This window comes from Tachyglossus aculeatus, chromosome 15 (genome assembly GCF_015852505.1).
Source record: "Tachyglossus aculeatus isolate mTacAcu1 chromosome 15, mTacAcu1.pri, whole genome shotgun sequence".
Lineage (NCBI taxonomy): Eukaryota > Metazoa > Chordata > Mammalia > Monotremata > Tachyglossidae > Tachyglossus > Tachyglossus aculeatus.
Window position 1 is genome coordinate 24,929,771 of NC_052080.1, and position 24,788 is coordinate 24,954,558.

A 24,788-nucleotide genomic window follows, 5' to 3' on the forward strand; every position below is an offset into this window, starting at 1 on the left:
TCTGGGCCTCAGCTCTCTCATCTGTAAAATGGGAATTATGACTGTGAGCCCCCCGTGGGACAACCGGATCACTATGTAACCTCCCCAGTGCCTTAGAACAGTGCTTTGCACATAGTAAGTGCTTAATAAATGCCATTATTATTATTATTCTTATGTCACTTAATTTCTCTGGGCCTCAGTTCTCTCATCTGTAAAATGGGGATTAAGACTGTGAGCCCCCCGTGGGTCAACCGGATCACTATGTAACCTCCCCAGCGCTTAGAACAGTGCTTTGCACATAGTAAGTGCTTAATAAATGCCATTATTATTATTATTATTATTATTATTATTATGTCACTTAATTTCTCTGGGCCTCAGTTCTCTCATCTGTAAAATGGGGATTAAGACTGTGAGCCCCCCATGGGACAACCGGATCACTATGTAACCTCCCCAGTGCCTTAGAACAGTGCTTTGCACATAGTAAGTGCTTAATAAATGCCATTATTATCATTATTATTACTCTGCCTCCAGCAGACACTCAGCTTCTTGAGGTCAGAGACTTGTGTCTAGTAAGTACTGTGCTCTCTCAAGCATTCAGCACAGTTCCCCGCATATAGTAGGTGCCAACCAGCTGACTGGAAGGGGACAGGGGCTGAGACGGCCCTCTCCGAGCACCCTCCCCCCAACCCCCTGGTGCCATTCCATCTTTGTGATGCAGCTGGGGGTGGACGCAGCCCCTCACCTGTAGCTGGGCGGTGGCAGCAAGCATCTTCTGTCGGGCTTGCAGGGCAGTAGACGAAGACATGGAGTTGGGCACGCTCTGTCTCAGCCACCGGATGTCTTCCCACATGCAGGACAGCTACGAGGTGGAGCACGGATCAGATTCTTGCCTCCCTATCTCCCGTCCTCCCCTACTACCCACCACCCTTAGCCACACTGCTTGAAAGTATTTCCACGGCTGGCTCCTCCACTGGAGCCTCAGTCCGTGAGGGCAGGGAACGTGTCTTGCGCTTGTCTTGTACTTTCCAAATGCTTGGCGCAGTGCACTGCACACAGTGTGCCCAGCAGAGAGTACTGTATGCAGAAGGAACTCAGAACAGGGAGGCCCAGGGCCCGCCTTCTTGATGGTGATAATAACAGAAGCGGTTGAATTTGTCTCCCCAGTAATCAATCAATCAATCAATCGTATTTATTGAGCGCTTGCTGTGTGCAGAGCACTGGACTAAGCGCTTGGGAAGTACAAGTTGGCAACAGGGTCCCAGTACCCTGGCACCCAACCGAGAAGGGGCAGAGGAACAAATTGGGGAGATAGGCAGGAGCAGGGATTTATTACTCAGCAAGGGCCAGTGGATAGAACCAGGGACTGGGAGTCAGAAGGACCTGGGTTCTAATCCTGGCTCTGCTGTGTGACCTTGGCCAAGTCACTTCACTCTCAGTGCCTCAGTTAACTCATCTGGAAAATAGGGATTGAGACTGTGAACCCCATGAGGGACAGGGACTGTGTCCAACCCGATTTGCTTGTATCTTAACCCCAGTGCTTGGTACAGTGACTGGCACTCAGTAAGCACTTAAATACCACAATTATTATTGTTATTATCATTATTATTCAGAAGAGGAAGCTGGGGCTTAGATAGGGTAAGAGACTTGACCAAGGTCTCACGGCATCTCGGGGCAGAGCCAGAAGCAGAACCTGGCTACTTCCAGTAGAACTCACTGCTTCAAATACAGCTTTCTGGGGCTTGAACTACTTATGCCCTCAAATGGAAAAGGGGGAAAAAAAGTGAGAAAGGAATACAGAACACAACCCCAGTACCTTTGTGAACCACAGAAAATCTTGGGTGATGTTGCTGGTGTGAGAATCGTCTATTTCCACAATTGGTATTTGATCTTCATTGGTGACTAACATATTGTCTTTGTAATAAAATATAACAGCGATGTAGAGTCCCCTGGAAAGAAAGAGCCCAACAAAAATCTACCCGTCTTTCATTTCTTCACCAGCCTCAACCCTTGGCAAATCTTTTTTGCTTAGGATATTTATTTTCTCCTGTAATGGCATGCCTTTGATATTCCTGTCAGAATTTTCAACCCTCTGGGAAGGGCTCAATGAAAAGTGTTCATATTAATAATAATAGCTGTGGTATTTACTAAGTACTATGTATCAAGCACTGTACTAAGCATTGGGGTGTACATCCAAGATAACCAGGTTGGGCACAGTGCCTGTCCCGCATGGGGTCCCAGTTTGAGCAGGAGGGAGAGCAGGAATTGAATCCCCATTTTACAGATGAAGAAAACTGAGGCCCCAAGAAGTTAGGTGACTTGCCCAAGGTCATAAAGCAGGCAGGTGGGAAAGCCAGGATTAGGAATCAGGTCCTTTGACTCCTAAGGCTGTGCTCTTTCCACTAAGCCACATTGCTTCTCCTCTGGGGGACCCCTTGAAGGGGCTCGCGGTTCCCGTCAAAACATACCGTTTCAGGGTCTTCACAAATTTATTGGAAGAGTGGAATAGGTGTTTCAGGCTCCTGGAAACCGACTGCTTGCGGCCTGGAGTTGGCAACTTGGAGTTTTCTGCAATGGGAGGCGAGGGAGCAATGTGAGCATCCTGTGTTCCGGGATGATGAGGAATGAGGGACCAGCAGGGACACCTCAGCTCTGCTCTGTAGAGGGACCGGCCCACCCCTACCTCCGCCAAGACGCCCCAGCCATCCCCTCTGACTAAAAGGTGGCTTGGAAACTGCAGGAGCTGCATCATTGGCTCCTTGAGAGGAGGGACCGTTTGCCTTATACTTCTATTATGCGCTCTCAAGCATTGAGGACAGTGCTTTGCACCCAGGACAGTGTTCTCCATCCAGCAGGTGCCTAGTTCAGTGTTCTGCGTCCAGTAGGTGTATTAATTTATTCAGTTGCATTTACTGAGCACTGAGTGTGTGCAGAGCACTGTATTGAGCGATTGGGAGAATACAGTATAACACTAAACACATTCCCTTCCCACAACGAGCTTACAGTCTAGAGAGAGCTTACAGTGGTGAGCAGAGTATCAGATACAGTGCATTTTATTCAAAGCTGCCTCCCCCTCTAGACTGTGAGCTTGTTGTGGTCAGGGACTGTATCTACCGACTCTATTATATTACACTTAGTACATTGCTCTGCGCACAGTAAGCGCTCAATAAATACAATCGATTGACTGATTACAGTGCTTTTTGCCCTGTAGACCTCTAATACCCTGCTCAGCATCCAGGAGACACTCAGGGCCTTATTGGTTCTCTCGTATTCTTTCCCAGCGCTTAGTACAGTGCTCTCCGCTCAGTGGGGGCTCAACTGAATGAAGGAATGCATATATCAGTGTGTATGTAGGAGAAACAGAGAGGATAAGACCCTTCTCGTCAGATTCCTTGCCACTCCATCAACTGATCAATCACCAGTATTGCTTGAGCACCTTCTGGGTTCAGACCACTGAATTAAGAGCTTGGGAGAGCCCTCTAGACTGGGATCTCATCGTGGGCAGGGAACTAATCTATCTACTCTGTTGCATTGTACTCCCCCAAGTGCTAAGTACAGTGTGGCGCACAGAGTAAGTGCTCCATAAATACCCTTGAGTGATTGACTGACTTTTCAGACCCAAGACCCTATTCAACTTTGGAGATTTCAGGGTGAGGCCATTTGAGAGCAAAGGAATCAGAGCCCATGGTAGCTTCTCTGCACTCTCATTTTAAATAATAATAACAATACTAATAATTGTGGTATTTGCTAAGTGCTTATTATGTGCCAGGCACTGTACTAAGTGCTGGGGTGGATACGAGCAAATCAGGTTGGAATTAGTTTTGCCTTAAAGCGTCCATTCGCCCCATGTTCTGGCTCGATCCCTGGGCGGGTGGCATTTGGGGAACGTCTGCCTGAACCCAGGGATCTATCTGGACACGGGGGCCGCAGACTGGGAAGAACTGGTCATCCGTATGTGGGCAACATCGTGGTGTGAACCTCCCCGGATCCGGGGCTCAGTGAGAACACCCTTTCTACTCCATGCCCACCCCATCTCCATGGGCCAAGGGAGCTGGGTGGATGTGGTGGTCAGTTGTGCCAGTGGGGAGAGCGTGAGAAAGCTAAGGGAAAACTCCTTTTTAAGGGTGGCCACCAGATCGTTAACTAAAGTGTGTCCGGGCATCTCAATATTGATATCTGCCTCTTCCTGACGTGGGAGCAGGTCCGGCTCAGCTGGGAAAGGGCAAGATTCCAGGCATCCCTGCGACCCCACCGAGGGGAGCGGTCAGGATTGGGGACCCATCCTCACCCCGGCAACTGGGCGGCCGGTGAATGGCCTGGACCTCCTGCAGCAGGCTCTCCAGGGCCTTGATCCGGCCCCGATTCCGGGACTCTCCGCCGTTGCAATCCTTCCAGCCTAGTGGGAAGAGGAAACAGAGACAAGGCAATGGCCAGGAGTGAAGGCACTCAATTCCACCCCCTCCAGCTCCCGGAATCGGAATTTTTTCCTTGGCCACCACGGGACTTCCCTCTCCCGGCATCCGCTGCTTGTCATCTGGCGCTTGTGATTGGCTGCTTGGTGCAAGGCAGAGGATGGATTTGGGAGCCAAGGGAAAGTCCCACTTCAATCCTTGTCTTCTCTGCCCTTCCTGTCCCTTAATGCTTACCCAGATTGCCTTAAGCAAAGGAAGTGGGTGACAGGACAGAGGCTCTGATGTGGTGATGGGATGGTGATGGGAGGAGGTAGTGTGGTCTAGTGGAAAGAACATGGCCCTGGGATCATCTAGTTTGAACTGCGCTGTGACCAGGGACACGTTCCTTAATCTCCCTGTGCCTCAGTATCCTCATTTATAAAATGGGGATAAATCACCTGCCCCTCCTCTTTGACCCCCTCTCACCCATCGGGAGTTCTGGGTGGAGCTGGGCTGGTATAATTGGATTACCTTGCATCTACCCTAATGTTTAGCACAGAGTATGTGCTAAATAAACCTCCATAATTATCCTTATACAGTCTCATCCTCTTTGCCAAGTAAAAGTTTCTTCACAAGGAAAGAACTCAGGCCTAGTGCCAAGGAAGGGAAATTGACATTTGACTCGCATGAGTGTCTGCTGTTAGGCAAGAGCCAGGAATCGACTGAATGCTTTTTCTCCAAACATGTGGCATCAGTCTCCCCGGGGACCCCCCTTCTGAGAATCTCACATCCTGAAGAATAAGGGTAGCTTTCCCCCTGTTTTCATTCTGCTGCTAATCAACATCTGAAGACCCCCATGTTCCACACTGGTGCCCTTCTTGCTGGGTTTGAATGAGGTTCCTTAAGTTTATATCTCTATTACTTTCTTCTCTCGTCTTTCTCCCTCTCTAGATTGGCAACTCCTTGAGGGCAGGAATCATAGCTCATAGCTCTACTGTACTCTCCAAAATAGAGTACAGTGTGCCATTGCAGGGAAGCAGCATGGGTTAGTGGAAAGAGCCCAAGCTTGGGAGTCAGAGGTCGTGGGTTCTAATCCCGGCTTTGTCACTTACCACCTGTGTGACTTTGGGCAAGTCAATTAACTTATCTGTGCCTCAGTTACCTCATCTGTACGATGGGAATGAAGTTTGTGAGACCCACGTGGGACAACCTAATTATCTTGTAATAATAATACTGATAGTGATGGAATTTGTTAAGCACTTATTACGTGCCAAGCAATCTACCCCAGTGCTTAGAACAGTGCTTGGCACCTAGTAAGCGCTTAACAAATATTATCATTATTATTGACGGATTGATTGATTAATGAATTAATCAGGCACATTCCAGTCAATTAACAGCCTAGGAAAGAGGCAGCTAGCCCAGTTGGGCAAAAATGCTAGGATTTCTGGCCCCTAAAATTAAACAGTTGCGGCCCAGATGCTCAGTGCTGAGGCGGCTGTCATTGAGATTATTTTTGAGGGAAAGGTTTCGGTCCTGGCCCAGGATAAGCTGAACTCTGGGATGAGAAGCAGCATGGCCTAGTGAATACAGCATGAGTCTGGGAGTCAGAAGGACGCGGGTTCTAATCCCAGTTCTGCCACTTGTCTGTTTTGTGACCTTGGGCAACTCACTTTACTTCTCTTTGCCTGTTATCTGTAAAATGGAGATTAAAGACTTTGAGCCCCCTGTGGGACATGAACTGTGTCCAACCTGATTAGCTTGTATCTGCCCTAGAGTTTAGTACAGTGACTGGCACATAGTAAGTGCTTAACAAATAAAATTGAAATAAAACAAACAAAAAACCTTCCGGTTCTGATGGATCATAGAAAATGCCCTGATATCTCAAACCTGCACAGGGCATTGGGGGAGAAATATTTGCACACAGTCTGGTCCCTTTTTGCATCCCCAGGAAATGCAGGGCCCTGGGACCGGTCAGAAAATAGGTCTGGGCTTGTTGACCTGTCAGGCGGAGGTGCCTGTAATCCTTTAATCTGAGGCCCAGAGAGGTTCTATGACTCGCCCAAAGTCATCCAGGAGATCAGAGGCACAGCTGGCTGCTCCACACCATCTCCACTAGGCCATGATGCCTCCGAGCTAAACAGGAGGGGTTTGGGTGTCTGCTGTGGGCATCTATTCCGATTTCTCAAAGGGCTCCATTAGAAAATGCAAATGCAACATGGCAGCTCAGTCAGTGTCAGGGCCACTGGCCCATGATATTTTTTTTTCCCTTAGGGATGTTTGGGAGGTCTGAGCCCCTCTATGAAAGAGCAGACTGTGAAGATGAGGGAGAAAATAGAAAAAACATTAGGTAAATCAGAGTCATGGAAGAAAGAGTCAAAGGGGTGCCTGGGGTCGTTTATGTTGGGATCCATAATGGTGGTCAGTGGTGTTCACGAGATCACCGCCTCCAACACAATACAATCCTCACATTGGTCGATGATATTGACCCAGTCTTGACCACAGCTCGGATACATCCTTCTGGGTCTTCTATTATGTTCTTCACCATCAAACAGAAATCTATAAAACCACTGCAAAGTCTTTTCCCAGGCAGCCCCCACTTTATGTCTAACTGGAACTTATTATAGTCCCTCCTCCAACCACTCTTCTCTGTCAGAATGCAGCACCCCCCCACCCCGCCCTGGTAAATATTAGAATCTTGAATGCTACATGCCAATGTCATGGAATGTTTTTAAATGGAACCAGAACGCTTTTATGTTGTTTCTTCTGAATGAGATGAGAAGCTGGGAGAGGGTCCAATCCGAAGGAGACATTTCCCTCGATGGCCTGTTTAATCGGTCGCATCGGCTTCGTTTGGATTACTCTCCCCACTCTGGAGGGTGGTTCAGGGTTCCTGCAAGGATGATGGAAAAATCCATCTCCTAGCGACTTTGTTGAGAATTAGTTGATTCTCCGAGCATATATTCATTGTTATAAAAAAGGTGGTTTTCATGCTGAGTGCTGGGGTAGATACAAAATACCCAGTCCTGTTGTACATAGGGCTTACAGTCTCAGGAAGGGAGAGTGTAGATATCTTATGCCCACTTGTCAGAGGAGGAAACTGAGGCCCAGAGAGGTTGAGTGCCTCTCCCAAATCCCACAGCAGGCCAATAGGATTTCCTTTCATCTACCTTAGTGCTTCCCGTGTAATATGCTTTTAATGATTACCATGATAATAATCCTAGCTAGTAGTTTATAATTTTATTAAAAGTCCTGGGATAATGACCTCCTTGTTTCCTTTGATATCTGGTCCTGGGTTTAAATGTTCTACCTAAATTAAGCACGCAGTGATACTCACTTTTCCATGAAGGGGATATAATGCTGATTAACGTGAATCAGGGAAGGCTTCCTGGAGGAGATGGGCTTTCGGAAGGGCTTAGAAGATTGGGAGATGGATGGTCTGCCACATATTATGAAAAATAATGTCTCGCTTAATCCTCATGTAAAACCAGTTGTGGCCCCTAAGTGTGAGGGAGACCCTCATCTCAGTGGGCACAGAGATCATATTCTTCTATTGTACTCTCCCAAGTGCTTAGTACAGTGCTCTACACCCAGTAAACACTCAATAAATATGATCAACAGACTGACTGAGTTGCCCAAGGTCACGCAACAGTTGTTCATCTCAGGGGGGCACAAAGAGGTTAGGGGTTGCTGCCCAAGGTCACCCAGAAAGCGTTCATCACATCACTGCCAGCCGGGTTACTGGCCCTGAAGGGGTTGTGCTGGTACCAGTGCTTCAGGGAGATGGGGCTGGTTGGTGGGGAGCGCCGCGCTTTGGGGGTATCGGGGGTTGTCTCCCCCAGTCACCTACTGGAAGGAGCAGCCGAAGCTGGAGTCGCTGTCTGAGCCGGTCCCCATCCCTTCATGTTGTGAGCCGACACCCGGATGAAGTAGTTTTGCCCCTGTGGTGGGAGGGAGACAGAGACAAAGAGAAACTTTAGAAACTGGGGTGGGGGTGGGGGTGGGAAGACAGATTCCTGGAGGGAAACATGGGGACAGACAGCGAATGAGGCCCTAGCATAGGGTCACTGGACTTGTTGTTTTAACTATACAAGTGGGGTGTGAATTGGTTTGCTCAAATGAACGTGGCTCCCAAGTCTGTCGTACTCTCCCAAGCGCTTGGCATAGTGCTCTGCACACAGTAAGCTCTCAATAAATACCACTGACTGATCAAAAACCTGGGAACCCTGGGCAGGTGAGGCTGGGCGTGAAAAAGCAGCAGCTCTCGAGGTGTGTGTGAGATCTATCCTTTCTGAACTCTCTAGACTTGTCAACTGCTATAATGGTTCACAATGCCCCACAGCCCTCTGGGAGGTACTTGAGTGCTGCTTCCAAACAGACTTTAATTCTATTTATTCTGATGACACCTGCCCACATGTTTTGTTTTGTTGTCTGTCTCCCCCTTCTAGATTGTGAGCCCGTTGTTGGGTAGGGACCGTCTCTATATGTTGCCAACTTGTACTTCCCAAGTGCTTAGTACAGTGCTCTGCACACAGTAAGCGCTCAATAAATATGATTGAATGAATGAAAATGAATGAATGACTGGCAGGAGGGGATGGTGGTGCATTGCTTGCTGCCCCAGTTTTGGGGCAAAGGTGTCTCCCCGATCCCCATCTCCTCAGCCCTTCACATTTTCCACTCCTCCCCGGCTTCTGCGCCCACCCAATGGGCATCGGGATGCCAGCTGTGATGGGATGATTCGCTGCCTACCGTGGTGAGCCCGGTTATGGAGCATCGCAGAGCCTGCACTTGATCCACAATGATTTCCCCAGCCACGGGGGAGAAGTCTCTAGAGCAGCTCCACTCCACTGCAAAGCAAGGGGAGAGGGCAAGTTAAATTTCACCAATAAAGAATTAGGTGCTCCTTCCCCCTTCCTCTCTTTCCCCTTCCTCAGTTGCCTTATTTTTGCCACCGGTGGCAAGGCACAGTTTCAGCTTTTGGCAGAAAGAAAAGACGCAAGCTTTGAGAGGTCGTGACAGTTGTCCCAAAGGCTTGGGAATCAAAATTAGATCTGAAGCAATCCTGAAAACACAGTTGGTATATTTCATTCAATTGTATTTATTGAGTGCTTACTGTGTGCAGAGCACTGTACTAAGCGCTTGTATGGGATTTGTGTGTAAGAAAGTGTTTATTGAGCTCCTCTTGGACTAAGCTCTTAGGAAGGAACAAAAGAAATCCAAGACCTGCTCTCTGCCTGCAAGGAGCTTCCACTCTATCAGGGAGACAGACACTGAGGTACATTAGAGGTGGGATGAAACAATGGAGTATAAAGAAATGTACATAAGTGCTGCGGATGTGGCGGGTGGCTAGTACTCGAGGACTTGGTTTAGGTGGAAGTGTTAAAATGGAAATTGGTGGAGGTGGGGAGATGGGAGGTGAATCAGGGAAGGCTTCCTGGAGTAGGTGGGCTTTTGGAAGGGCTTAGAAGATTGGGAGATGGGTGCTGCCACATATTTGTTGTCTGCCCCCCGCTTCTAGACTGTGAGCCTGTTGTTGGATAGAGATCGTCACTATATGTTGCAGACTTGTACTTCCCAAGTGTTTAGTACAGTGCTCTGCACACAGTAAGCAATCAATAAATACGATTAAATGAATGAATATAAAGAGGGAGGTTGCAGGAGGTCAGAGGAGGGAAGGTCAAGAATGTGGTAAAGTGAGAAGGTTAACTTGAAAGGTAAGAAGAGTGTGAGCTGGAGAGTAATGGGAGAGGAGTGAGGTTGAGACTGGGGGAGAGAGCTAATGAAGCGCCCTGAAGCCAATGGTTAGGAGTCTTTATTTCTACTGGAGACTCAGCTAGGTTGTCAGAGGCCACACGGTCAGTGGTGGGGAGGATCTAGACGCCAGGAGCCCAAAACTCCCACCAGTTCCCTCGTCCCAATCTTTGCTTCCTCTCAAGAGTCAGGAGGGTATTAAATCTGCACATCAGCACAGCTGTATGCTGGGCCTAAGGGTGGCATCCCCTGGCCCCTCCTGCGCACAAGTGTTAGCCACTGTGAGGGCTCCAGTGGCCCCTCAGCGCTCTGGGAGAGAATCATGAACCCTACCCCTCCCCACTTCCCTCCACTACCACTGGTGCCTCTCTCTGACTCTCCAGACCAAACATAATAGGAGCCGGAGAGACGGGAGAGAGGAGCACAAGTCGGGGAAAAAAAAAAAACTCAGAGAGAGAGAGATCAAATAGGGCAATTTTGAGAGATGAGGGAGTGCTGGCGTCTGAACTCGCTCAGAATTTGTGGGTAGAAAGCCAAAACTTTGACGCGGGGTGTCCTGTCTGACTCTGGCAAGGCACGGGCCTGGAGCAAACGCGAGCTCTTTTTCATTTTTTTTATTTGATTCCCCTGGTAGTCCTCGAAGCAGGGAATGCACTGCTTTCACACAAGAATCTTTATTGTTTGCATAGCACAGCTTTCCTTCTAATTAGAAAAACATTTTTTTTTTCAAATTAAATTTCCCTAGAAAAACAATGATTTAAATAAAGTGGAAAAAAAGTTTGGGGGGGACTTGAAAGGACTTTCTCTTTCTTTTCCAAATCCCAAAGTATTGAAAATAAAATCCGGCACATGGAGAAAACCCCTTCTCCCAAAAGAGCTATCAGTTTGTACACAGAGTGCGCTGCCTGAACACAGACAATAGTAGCCATGAATGATATTTACTGGGTGCAAAGCCCTGTGCTAAGTGCTTGGTGAAGAATAATTGGGCAATACACAATGTCTGTCCCCCCCTTCTAGACTGTGAGCCCGTTGTTGGGTAGGGACCATCTCTATATGTCGCCAACTTGTACTTGCCAAGCGCTTAGTACAGTGCTCTGCACACAGTAAGCGCTCCAGAAATGCAATTGAATGAATGAATGAATGAACATGTTCCCTGCCCGCAAGGAATTTCCACTCTAATGGGGTAGGCGGACATAGCAATGTTTAATAATAGCGGAATCAGAAGAAATCACTGAATGCACAATTTAGTACACATCGATACACCTAGGGCCAAGGTTGTGTTTCAAGTTAACACCAAAGTGTCCGAGGTGGCTGCAGACCCTGAGCAGTATTTCCACAAGATGATGATAGTACAGAGCTCTGTACACAGTAGGTGCTCAATAAATATGATTGATTGATTGATTTGATTCATGATCCGGGAAACTGCAGGGAGGGAGGAATTCCAGCATTTGTGACTACTCTATCCAGGCAAATTATCGGGACTGCAGTGGAGTTGGAGCTGTATAAACCAGCAACTTTATTGAGGGTCCTGCAGTGAGTCTCCCCCCTCGCCACACACTCCTCTCCCCCACCCCCGACTGCTAGAAGTTCCCCAAACTATAAAGCCCTGTGGCATTCTTTGCACGTCTGGTAATTAAGCCCTCTTGCTCACAATTCCACTCCTCTGACGGTCTGTCACTTTTTCCATTGTAAACCTGCGTTTTCTGCATTTTATCAATGGACGCCATTAGGTCACTGGCCTGACTGTCTGTCCCTGCCCAGACGGTTTCTTCCTGCCTCCCCGCCTCCTCGCCTGGGTCTTTGGTCACACACTAAAATGTCTAGAAATTCCCGTTATGGTGATGGTGAGATCTGGGAACGGGGAGCCCCGGCCATTGAAAAACGTTCCTCGTTAAAAGCAGCGTGGCCTAGTGGATTGAACACGGGCTTGGGCGTCAGAAAGAACTGGGTTCTAATCCCGGTTTGCCATTTGTCTGCTTTGTGACTTTGGGGATATCACTTCACTTCTCTGGGCCTCAGTTTCCTCAACTGTAAAATAGAGGTTGAGAACGTATTTCTCCTCCCCATTTAGACTGTGAGCCCCATGTGGGACAGGGACTGTGTCCAACCTGATTATTGTATATCAACCCCAGAGCATAGAACAGTGCCTGGCACATAATAAGCACTTAACGAATACCATGAATAACATTAATAATAATATGGGGAACCGGTCATGGGGAGGGCTTAATGCAGTCCAGAGACCGCCTAGTAAGTGCGTAATGGGGGTGGGGTGGGGTGGGGTGGGACCCACAGGGAGGGTTTTTTTAGCAGGCTGCACCAATTAATGGTAACTACTGAGTTTCTACTGTAAGGAAGCATTGTCCCGGAAGGATACAGAATTAGTAGTTAGATCCCTGCCTTCCAGGAGCTTATGGTTTACTGTGTACAGAGAACTGTATTAAGCGCTTGGGAAAGGACAATACAGTGAGTCAGTAGACATGATTCCTGCCCTCAAGTTTATGATCTAGTTGGGGAGACATGCTCTCAAATGAGTTACAGATAGGAGGAAGAAGAGAAAGGAGCTATGGACACAGGTTAGTGAGGGTGTATAAATATGTGCATAAGTATTAAGGGAGGAAAAATGCCTTGTGCTGATGAAAGCATGCACTCTGAGGAATGGAGTTACACACCAGAGAGAAAAATCCAGGAATCAAACTGCCCTTCTCTTTAGTTACTGAAATATAACTCACTGGTTAAATTTTTTTGGGGGGTAAGGGGACAAATAAAAATCTCACTAATGAATATAAGACCCCACTTATTACCAGTGAGATGTCTGAATATGTCATAGAGACTGTGAGCCCAATGTTGGGTAGGGACTGTCTCTCTATGTTGCCAATTTGTACTTCCCAAGCGCTTAGTACAGTGCTCTGCACATAGTAAGCGCTCAATAAATACGATTGATGATGATGATGATGATAAACACACTTTTTTTTTGTTTGAGGAGAAAAACTCCAGACAACCACAAACAGCTAGTTAGGTGGTCATGGAGATCATGCCATTATTATCATTATTATTATTATCAGGTGCGCACAGGTGAATCCCACAGAACTAAATTGGAATAACAAAGGGGCTTTTTCATTTTTGCCTCTCTTCAGAAATGCTGAAAGACAAGTTAAATGCCTCTTGGTTGAGGTTCCTGAAAAATACTAATGGTGGTTTTTGTTAAGTAATTATTATGTACCACACGCTATATTGAGTACTGGGGCAGATTCAAGGTAGGTAAGTTGGTCAGTTAGTCGATCATATTTATTGAGCACTTAATGTAAGAAGATCATTGTAGTAAGTGCTTGGGAGAGTACAATATAAAAAACACATTCTCTGCCCACAATGAGTTTACAGTCTAGAGGACACAAACCCTCACCTACATGGGGCCCACAGATCAATGGGGAGGAAGAGCAGGAAACGATATCTCCATTTTACAGATAGGGAAACTGAGCTCCAAAGAAGTTAAGTGATCATCCAAGGGCAGACAGCAGGTGGAAATGTTGGAGCATGAAAGAGAACTCAAGGGCCCTGACTCCCATACTCGGCTCTTTCTACTATGCCTTGCCACGTTCTCCTTTCATTCCATCAGGATATTGGATAATGCGTGCATTTTTCACTCAGAAATTGCTGTAGGAATTACCTGCATTTTGTGTTATATGTTTCACCTAAAACACGGAACATCTGGGAGTTCTGGAGTTCCCTCCCAATAAAATGAAACACCTGGCTTCCTTGATGAGTGCTCTGAGCAAACAGAAGAGAGATGAGGGAGAGTTCTCTGGGGGATCATTGGGTCCTTGAGGGGGTCTGTCCTGGGTGCAACATCAGCTCCCTAAAATTTCTTTCTAGAAGATTAAAATCCACTAGTCTGGCCCAGCAAGGGACAATCTGACCTGTTGGTATAAAGGGGGAACAATTCGGTACAAAACTTCAGGATTTATCACTATTCTCTTTCTCTGTGCTTTCAAGTGTCTTGTTTCTTTCTGTCTCTCTGTCTCTGCCTATCTGAATCTGTCTCTGTCTCCCCCCCACCATCCTCTTTTCCTCTGTCTCTGTCTCCACCCTAGTAGAAACAGCACAGGCTTGGGAGTCATAGGACCTGGGTTCTGAATCCAGTTCTGCTAGTTGTCTGCTGTGTCACCTTGGGCAAGTCATGTCATTCTTATACTGCTCGATTTCCTCATTAGTTCTCCCTCCCTCTTAGACTGTGAGCCCCATGTGGGATGGGACTCTTTCTGGCCTCATCATCTTGTATCTACCCCCTCTGCTTAGTGCAGTGCTTGGCAAATAGAAAGCACTTTATGAAAAACACAGGTATTATTCTCCCCCCTGTTCCTATCTCCACTTTGTGTGACAGACCCAGATCTAATGAGACCTCTGTTAGGAGGCTGATTTTTTCTCTCTTCCCCACTGTTCTCAGTTCTGCTCATCCCATTTTTACTGTGGATTTGGTTAGGAAAAAGCCAGTAGGATCAGGGTCCATTCTTCCGGCAACTCTGGAGGTATTTTTTTTTTTATTCCTCTCAGCTTTTTTCTATCTTTCCTCTTCTGGCTTGCAGTCTCTCAGTGTGCTGTAGCCTCTGCTTTAAGCTTCATGAGTCCTGGTGGAATGAACATGTCTCTGGGAGTCTAGCTGGGAGTCCAGTCCCAGCTCCATTACTGGCCTGCCGGGTGAGCTTGGAAAAGTCACTTAACCTCTCAGGGCCTCGATTTCCTCACCTGAAAGTAGGGATGTTGTGAGGAGCAAGTGAGAAAATGACGTTTGTGTTTTACGGTTTTGTGTTTTATGGTATTTGTTAAGCACTTACTATCAGTCAATCAGTTGTATTTATTGAGTTCTTACTATGTGCAGGGCACTATCGTAGTCGCTTGGGAGACTCCCACACAATATAGCAGACACATTCCCTGCCCACAGTGAGCTTACAGTCTAGAGGGGGAGACGGACATTGATATTTCTGTGTGCCTGGCATTGTTCTAAGCACTGGGGGAGACACAAGAAAGGTTGGACACAGTTCATATCCCACATGGGGCTCAGAGCCTTAATCTCCATTTTACAGATGAGGTAACTGAGGCACAGGGAAAGGCTTCAAGTGACTTGCCCAAGTTACGCAGCAGACAAGTGGAGGAGCCAGGATTAGAACCCAGATCTTTCCGACTCCCATAGGCACTAGGCCATCCTTTGAAAAAGCAGTTCCCTGTAAAGCCAAGCCATTATTATTATTATTATGATTGTATTCCTTGCTGCTCCTCTCCTGACCCCCTCCCGTTATTATGAGTTAAGACATCTGGATTCACCCTGAACAAAGTTTAGGAAAACAAGCGGCAGGCAGGATTGCAAGGACAACAGCAGCCAGAAGCAAGTTGAATTCCCGTGACCCATCTCTGCAGACTCACCTATTTCCAGTCCTCCAGAGCGGAGGGTCAGGATGATGAGGTTTATCTATTACCTGCATCACGTTTCCTCATCTGACGTCCCCAGGCACCCAGATCAAATTGCGTATATCGTCCCCCACCTTCCGCCCACCCTCCCCGGCTAATTAAAGCGGGCTAAAGAGTACAGAACCAGAGGAAATGGATTTAAATGGTAGCCCAAGATTGGGACTGTTCACAAAGAAACACTCCCTGATGGTATGGATGGTTGAAAACCATTCAGAATGTGTCCTGGGGGAGGAGGGAGAAGCTGTGTATGGTTAACCGTGTCACTTTCCCTTCTCTAGTAATAATAATAATAATAATGATGGCATTTATTAAGTGCTTACTATGTGCAAAGCACTGTTCTAAGCGCTGGGGAGGTTACAAGGTTATCAGTTTGTCCCAAGTGGAGCTCACAGTCTTCATCCACATTTTACAGATGAGGTAACTGAGGCACAGAGAAGGTAAACGACTCGCCCAAAGTCACACAGCTGGCAATTGGTGGAGCCGGGATTCGAACTCATGATCTCTGACTCCAAAGCCCGTGCTCTTTCCACTGAGCTACGCTGCTAGTAACGCTACTTCCTCTCCCTTCTGTGTCACCACTGCACTTGGGTTTGTATTCTCGTTTTTTTTAAAATGGTATTTATTAGATGCTTACTATGTGCAAAGCACTGTTCTAAGCGCTGAGCACACCCCACCCTCAGCCCCACAGCACTTATGTCCATATCTATCATTTATTTTAATGTCTGTCTCCCCCTCTATCAATCAATCAATCATCTGAGCACTTACTGTGTGCAGAGCACTATACTGAGTGCTTGGGAGAGTACAGCACAACAATATAACAGGCACATTGCATACGCACAACGAGCTTACAGTCTAGAGGGTGATGGTGAGTCCCCTTGTAGGTAGGGAGTGTGTCTACCAACTCTGTTGTACTCTCCCAAGCGCTTAGCACGGTGCTCTACACATAGTAAGTTCTCTGTAATTACAATCGATTGATTAACATAGTAGAGTTAAGAAGCTTTTGGTTCATGCTGTGGTGGTGTGGCCTAGAGGGAGTCAAAACATAGTGCTGTGCACACAGAAGATGCACAATAAATACCTCTGACTGATCCGGGGTTCTAATCCCCGTCTGCTGCTGGCTTGTTTCGTAATCTTGGGCAAGTCACTGTCCCTCTTTGGGCTTCAGTTTCCTCCTCTCTAAAAGGGGGATTAAATTCCTATTCACCTTCCAACTCAGATTGTGAACCCCCTTTGGGAAAAGGGCTCGGTCCTATCTGATTACCTTGTATTTTACCCAGAGCTTGGCAAATAGTAAGCACTCAACAAATCCCACCATTATTATTATTTTATTCATTATTATTAGGAAGTGCTTGGGAGAAGCTAGAGCCTTGTTCCTCATCCTCGGGGAGTTTCCTCTAATGGGAAAGACAGAGACAGAAATGTTTTCTGATAGAGCTATCAGAGCCAGTAATTCTGCTGGAGAATGTCCGTCAGAGTGGAGAGTCAGAGGTGATTTGTTGGGGAATCTGTGGTTGCGCTTGAACCTCCCGACCCGCTCCGGGGTCGGAGGTTCCGCGTGGCACGATCCCGGAGTCCTGGGATTCAGAAGACCCCCCCAAGCCAAAGGGAGGCTGGTGGAGAAGTGGTAGGGGACTCCCCGGAGGCCAGAATGTTGGCTCAAATCCCAAACTGGTCCACTGGAGGTTTCCTTGTCCCCTGCCTGGGGACCCGCTGCCTATTTCTGAGGACTGGTGGGCCGCTGTCTGTTTTCAGGAAATGGAGAAAAGAACTCGTCTAATTCTGGTGCCACAGCGCTGCCTTCCTCAAGCCAGGAGCAAATCGTGCCTCCGTCTCGGAGCCGAGGGGTCTCCTCGGAGGTCCGGTGCCTCCTGTCATCTGTTTTTAATAGCTCTGTGAGTGGCCAGGGTAAGGGCCCGATTTATGGCCTTGTAAATTAATGCAAGGAAATGCACTCCATAATGCAAGAGACAATTCTATTCCTAATGCCTAATTAATTGCCGCAAGCCCCTCACGGGCCAGACCGGGCCCTCTCCTTCCAACGTCTTGCCTCAGGCCTGGGTCTCCCCCATCGAGCCCGGGTCAGAGGTCAGCGCTGAGGCGGCAGGCTGGCCTCGTGGTCCGGAATGGAAACGGGAGCCGCCTGCCAGGATGGGGGTCCCCCACGGGAAGTGGCAGCGAGAGGGGTGGCAGCGGTCGTGGGAAAACACAAAGGAGGAGAAGCGTGGGCGGAGGTGGATGGCAGGGGGATTGGATATGAACCAACTAGTCCCCAGGCCCCTGCCCCACAGCTCCCAGGAAATTCCAGAGAGAGAAGGAGAAGCAGGAGAAAGCTATACTCCTCTCCTTTATATGTGAATATTCAATTTATTTCTTTGGACTCTATTGTAAATAGCTTACATCTGGCTCTCCTCTTGAAGTTTAAGCTCCCTATGAGCCGGGAATATGTCATTTTGTTATTCTGTACTTCCCAGTGTCTAGAACAGTGAACTGCCCCAAGTAGGTGCTCAATAAATGGTACTACTATTACTACTGCTAGGATGCATAGTAAGCTGTTAACAAATTTAAAAAAAAAACTGCCTGTAATGGACAACACCAAGAAACAGTCGGACTAGATGAACTTTCACATGTTGTCTGGGAAAAGAGGAGCAGAGTGGACAAGTGGATAGAGAAATGGCCTGGGAATCAGAGAGACCTAGGCTGTAATCCCAACTCTGCCACTTGTGTGCTTTGACCCAGGAAAAGTCATTTAACTTCTCTTGCCTCTGTTACCTCATCTGTAAAAATGGAGATTAAGGCTGTGAGCCTCATGTGGGGCGTGGATTGTGTCCAACCTGATTAGTTGTTATCAATCCCAGTATGGTGCCTGGCACATAGTAAATGCTTAACAAATACCATTACCCCCCCACCCCGCCGCCACCAGCCCCGAAAAACAACATTCTAGAGCAGAAGCTCTCAGAGGGCAGGGGATATCTTGTGCTTCTGCTGTACTTTTTCCATTGCTCAGGACACTGCCCTTTGTGGATGCTCAATAAATACCATTTCAGTTACTAGCCTCAGTTTTTCCATCTGTGAAATGGAGGTGAGAATCCCTTCATCCCATATTCCTGACTGAATCTTTCAGGGTGCTCCCTGAGGGATGGGTCGGCTGGGAGAGTTGGGCTAACTGGCTTTTTGGGCAGGGAGAAAGGGGGCCTATTTTCCTGGGCTTGGGGAAAGGTCTCGGGGGAGTCCAGACCTGATGGAAAGTAGTGTGGCCTAGTTGTTAAAGCATGAGCCTGGGAGTTAGAGGACCTGGGTTCTAATCCTGGTTCTTCCACTTGTTTGTTGTGTGAGCTTGAGCAAGTCACTTCACTTCTCTGGGCCTCAGTTGCATCATTTGTGAAATGGGAATTAAGACTGAGCCCCATGTGGGACATGAACTGTATCCAATCTGATTACCTGGGTAGGAACCATATCTATATGTTGCCAACTTGTACTTCCCAAGTGCTTAGTACAGTGCTCTGCACACAGTAAGCGCTCAATAAATACGATTGAATGAATGAATTACCTTGTATCTACCTCACTGCTTAGAATAGTGCCTGGCACATAGAAAGCACTTAACAAATACCATTGGAAAAAAAAAAAATTGAGGAGTCTTAGTCAACTCTCCCTCCCCAGCCAACAATGTTGGCGTTGTATTTCATCCTACCACCAAGGATGGTTGAAAATATTTCAAAGCTGAAAAACCCTTAGTAGTGGAAGGGTGAAAGTGTTAGGGAAACAGCATGGCCCCATGGATAAAGCATGCGCCTGGGAGTCGGAAGGAGCTGGGTTCTAATCCCAGCTCTGCCACTTGTCTATTGTGTGACCTTGGGCAAGTTGCTTCCCTTCTCTGTGCCTCAGTTACCTCATCTGTAAATTAGGGATTAAGACTGAGTCCCACGTGGGACTAGGGTTGTGTCCAACCTGACAACCTTGTATCTCACACACAAAAGAAGAGCCTATCGGCCGGAAAAAAACCAGGACAGAATAGACGGTGTCCTGGACCCCGCCCTTCCCGAGAGCTCCAGCCTCCTTAAGGGCGACTGAAGAAGATTGTCGGCAATTGGTACCTCTGTATTTGGTCACCACGGCTGCGTTGACACTAAGCGGCTCCTGGAAGGTGACGGTGAGCGATGTGCTTCCAGTCACCGTGAGGCAGACGCAGGTCGGGGCCTCAGGGGCTCCTGGGATGGGAGAGGAAACAAGAGGATTTCAGCCAGGCTCACCCTCGCGGAACTGACGCTCCCAAACTCTTCATAGCGCACCCTGACCGCCCGCCAATCCTCCCCACTGGCCACCACGCAGCAAGCTTCCGTTTAAAGACTCAGTTGACGATGAGGATTGGGGTCTCCCCAGGTGGCTGGAGGAAGGGAAACTGGGGAGAGGTGGGAATGCGAGAAATGGGGTCCGTGCTGATGCTCGGGATAATAATGATGGCATTTACTAAGTGCTTACTATGTGCAAAGCACTGTTCTAAGGTCTGGGTAGGTTACAAGGTGATCAAGTTGTCCCATGGGGGGCTCACAGTCTTAATCTCCATTTTCCAGATGAGGTAACTGAGGCACAGAGAAGTTAAGTGACTTGCCCAGAGTCACACAGCTGACAATTGGCGGAGCCGGAATTTGAACACATGGCCTCTGACTCCAAAGCCCGGGCTTTTTCCACTGAGCCATGCTGCTTCTGGGGTGTGTCTCCAAGGGACAAGGGGCCACTTCAGATCATCCCTAAAGATTGGGTGACTCATTCTTGGCTTGGAGGGCACAATCTAAAATATCCCTTTGCTTTTAGTGCCACAAACCTGTCTCTGTCACTGGCCTGCTGTGTGACCTCGGGCAAGTCTTTTGACTTACCTTGGCCTCAGTATCCTCATCTGTAAAGTGGGGATGTAATACCTGCTCTATCTCCCTCTCAGACTCTCTTACAGAAGCAACATGGCCTAGTGGAAAGAGCATGAGTTTAGGAGTCAGAGGATCTGGGTTCTGATCCTGGCTCTGCCACTTTCCTGCTGTGTGACTTTGGCCAAGTCACCTGACTAATTTGTTCTTCGGTTTTCTCATCTGTTAAATGGGGATTCAATACTTGTTCTCCGTCCTATGAAGACCATGAGCCCCGTGGGAGAGGGACCGGATTCTGACTTGATTATCTCATATCTGTCACAGTGTCTGGCACATAGCAGAGGATGAATAAATGCCACAACTATTTTTATTATTATTTCAGGAATAGAGAGGAGTAGTGTTTACGCACACATATGGCCAGAGGGAACGGGCAAAGCCCGTTGGCTAAGCCTCTTTTCTAACCTAGATGTAATGCTTTTGCAACCCTAGTGTAGGGATTCAGGATTGAAAATGCTAGTCAGACCTGTGCCCACTCCCCCTTCTAGACTGTGAGCCCACTGTTGGCTAGGGACCATCTCTATATGTTGCCAACTTGTACTTCCCAAGCTCTTAGTACAGTGCTCTGCACACAGTAAATGCTCAATAAATATGATTGATTGATTGATTGATTGGAAGGTAAAACTGAGTCCTACATTTTGAAGGAGATTCTGACCTGATCCTTCAGGGCTTCCTGCTCTACCCTGGTTGACACCCTTAATCGGTTTCAAGACAACAGAACTGTGAGGGGAGCACTGTACTAAGCCCTTGGGCGAGTACAGTAGAGTTGTTAGGCACACTTCCTGCCTTCAAGGAGCTGACAGTCTAGGGGGGAACTCTAGGGAGTTCACAATGGGGGACTTCCTATGAACGGAGGCCTCTTAGAAGTCTCCTCAGGGCCCCCGAGGACATGGTCCGACCCCATTGCATTCATTCAATCGTATTTATTGAGTGTTTACTGTGTGCAGAGCACTGTACTAAGCGCTTGGGAAGTACAAGTTGGCAACATATAGAGACGGTCCCTACCCAACAGCAGGCTCACAGTCTAGAAATTCCAGATTTTCCTTCCCCTGGGCTTTGAATCTAAACGCATTGCATGGAGGCACACTCCAGTGCCAGTGGGCTATGGGATGGAGAAGGAGCCTGGCATAGCAGATAGAGTGTGGGCCTGGAAGTTCAGGAGGTCACGAGTGCTAATTCCGGCTCCGCCACTTATCTGCTGTGTGAACTAGGACAGGTCACTTGACTTCTCTGCGCCTCAGTTATCTCATCTGTAGAATGGGGATTGAGACTGTGAGCCTCACATGGGACAGGGACTTGGTCCAACCCGATTTGCTTATATCCACCCCAGCGCTTAGTACAAAGCCTGGCAAATAGGAAGGATTTAATGAATATCATAGTTTGCATTGCTATTGCACTTACTGGCGTGTTCATAGCCCACTTGCATGCGCTTGTACAGTCGGTATCTCCACTCCCAGGCTTTCAGCTGCTTCTCCTTTCCAGCCCCGTCTGGGCCCGAGCCCTTGTGCTCCACCTGCGAGGCCAGCTCGGCCACTCTCCGCTCGGTTTCTTGCACCAGCGTGCTGAGGAGCAGCGACCTGCTCTCCAGGCTCACAACTGTGGGAAGAAGGACGCGGTGACCACTTGGGCAACGAGGGGGAAGGCAGGGGGGAGGACACAAATCATCTGGGAGGGAGATTAAGGAAACGCTCCTTCGGATAGCGAAGAAAGCGAGTCATTCGCATAGAAACTTGGTCTCAGGAGCGGTCTGATCCTTCCCCAAGTGGCCACTTAGACCCTCCAGGTCTAAAACAACCATCCCGTCGGCTGAAAAAAGGGCCATCCCATTATTTCGGTGGCGGCGGCGAGAAAAAATGAAGACAACCCAAGTGGAAATTGGTTAGGCGTATTTTGAAATGGAAATGAGGTGGTTATATATTCATATTCCCTGTGTTCATAGGCATGTTTGCATTAATTACAGGAAATGAATACTAATTTATGATTGCCCCTGCTCACCATCAGACTGGATTTATTTACAGATGAGGTCAATGAAAAATTAGCTGAGTCTTTTTATTTTTTTTTTTAACTGCTGTTTAGAACACTCCGAACTGTGTTTTCCCGAAGATTTGTCACAGTTAACGAATGTTGCTGCAGCAGTCAATCATGCCCTCGAAACACTGTCACACTTTTTTTTAAAAGCCTCACTCATGAGCCATGACAGAAAAATAAACAAATAAATATCAGGCTAAAAAACTCTTTCACTGGGCAGCCCCACTGCGCTAAGTCTCCTGGGGAGGCTAACGGAGGCAGAATAAATGATAATATAAGTGCTGTGGACATAGAAAAGCAATAAAGGTGGACAAATGTGTGGTTCTGGAGAGAAGAAAAAAAGCCAGCCGCGTGCACACAGACCCACTCTCTCCCTCGCCCTCACATACGCATGCTCGTTCGCCTGCATGCACAACATACACACGAGCACGCCAGTGGAAAAATTGGCAATATTAGTTGCCTCAAGGTGCAATTTCCTGGCTCGGTGAGATCGACAAGTCAGTCCTAAATGTTGTTAATTTAACTAACTTCAAATTAATGGCATCGTCTGCTAGGACTGACGCCCTCAAACACAGTCTCATTATAGCCTTGCTGGGAATGAACTAAATATAGCCATTGACAGTTTAAAACAAATTCGTATCCATTCGCATATTTTTAGACTCAGGTTGGGCGTCTGACTAGGTGTCAGGGTTTTCAAGTTGATTAATCGACCCAGTAACTGCCCCCTTCATTCTCCCCGTCCTCCCCAAATTATGTAGAAAACGGTGTGGGGTGAGGAGGAATTGTCATTATTACCAACCGTTTTCAGCGTGGGCTTATTATTATACATTGTGTGTTTGCACCTGACAAGTCCGTGACGGAAGCATTGATAAAAGTTCTGATATGGAGACTCTGAAAATAGCCTCACCCACACCTATCTGCCCCACCCCCAGGTCCCGAGCTATTCTGTTCCCCTGGCTGGGCTAGGGCTTTATTCCAATTTTGTTTTTTTCGCTGGCGCAGTTTCAGTCTCTCTGGGTCTCACTCTCCTAAGTCCCAGAAACTTTTCACCCTAATAATAATCACGGTGGTATTTTGTTAAATTCCTACTCCGGGCCAAGTAACCATGCTAAGCGCTGGGTTATACCGAAACAGCCAGGTCAGACATAGTGCCTGAATCACACAGGGACTGACAGTCTAAGTAGGAGGGAAAGCAGGAAACTGAGTCCCCATTTTACAAAGGAGGAGACTGAGGCCCAGAGAAGCTAACTGAATTGTCCTCTGTCACCCAGCAGGTGATTGGTGGAGGCAGAATTGGAACCCAGGTCTCCAGGCTCGTGCTCTTTCCAGTAGACCACACTGTTTTTCACACCAGTGTCCATTCAGATCACTATTACAGGTTGGAAGGTTGCCTGCATTTTCCTATGGAAAATGCTATCTCATGCTCCTCCTCATTTACGGGTTCTAGAGCAAATGGAAGGGGAAACACTTTATCCACTTGAAATGGGTGTGGAATCACTCAATAAATCATATTTTTGAGAGATTGCTGTGGGCAGAGCACTGTATCTAGGGCTTGGGAGAGTGCAGTGTAACAGATATGGTAGACACGTTCCCTGCCCACAACGAGCTTACCGTTTAGAGAGACAAGCTTACAGCCTAAAGGGAGGCCATGAAGTCTTTCTAATGGAATGAAAATTAAATTTGCATTTCCTCTTGACTTCTGATGGTCAATTTGAAATCTCCAAAGTCAGCTTTGCCTCCTCCTTAAAAACCGCATTTCACTCTGGGGAGAAGAGACTCATCCCAGGAGAAATTGGAGGAAAAAAATCCCACACCAATTAACACAGACAATAGGGAAATCAGCAGTCATTAGTACCAGCTTTAATGTTATGGCATTGATGGAACATTTCCTTTGTGCTAAGCACTGGGGTAAAGACCATGGATAGAGACCATAACAACAGTAATGGAAGAACCATTAGAAAGGTTGCGGATTATGGCAGTGGACAGGACCTTCTGGAGAAACTATATCCAAGGAGTCGCTATGAATTGGCAACGACTCGACGGCACTTAATAATAATAATAAGCACTGGGGTAGCTACAAAACGGTGGGATCGGACAAAGTCTCTGTTCCGCAAGGGTCTACAGTCTATCTCATCCCCGTTATCCAGTTGTGGTTAAATGACTTGCCCAGGGTCACTAGCAGTAGTCCGCTGGTGCAGCCGGGGCTCTAAGCCGGCTCTCCTGACTCCCTGTCCTGTGGTCTCTCCACTAGGCCATGTGGTCCTTGAAATTG

At 47.7% G+C, this 24,788-nt stretch overlaps 1 protein-coding gene across 1 annotated transcript in view; it reads right to left on the reverse strand.

The window, feature by feature from the left end:
- The window catches only part of ANKFN1 (ankyrin repeat and fibronectin type III domain containing 1), an 87,542-nt gene that overhangs the window by 22,351 nt on the left and 40,403 nt on the right, over window positions 1–24,788 (reverse strand). The window contains exons 5-12 of the mRNA XM_038757320.1: window positions 21,890–22,084; window positions 19,667–19,780; window positions 9,114–9,211; window positions 8,215–8,305; window positions 4,265–4,372; window positions 2,445–2,544; window positions 1,793–1,925; window positions 722–838 (exon numbers count right to left, since the gene is read on the reverse strand). Coding sequence (XP_038613248.1) covers window positions 722–838; window positions 1,793–1,925; window positions 2,445–2,544; window positions 4,265–4,372; window positions 8,215–8,305; window positions 9,114–9,211; window positions 19,667–19,780; window positions 21,890–22,084 — 956 coding nt within the window. The remainder of the gene's footprint in view (window positions 1–721; window positions 839–1,792; window positions 1,926–2,444; window positions 2,545–4,264; window positions 4,373–8,214; window positions 8,306–9,113; window positions 9,212–19,666; window positions 19,781–21,889; window positions 22,085–24,788) is intronic.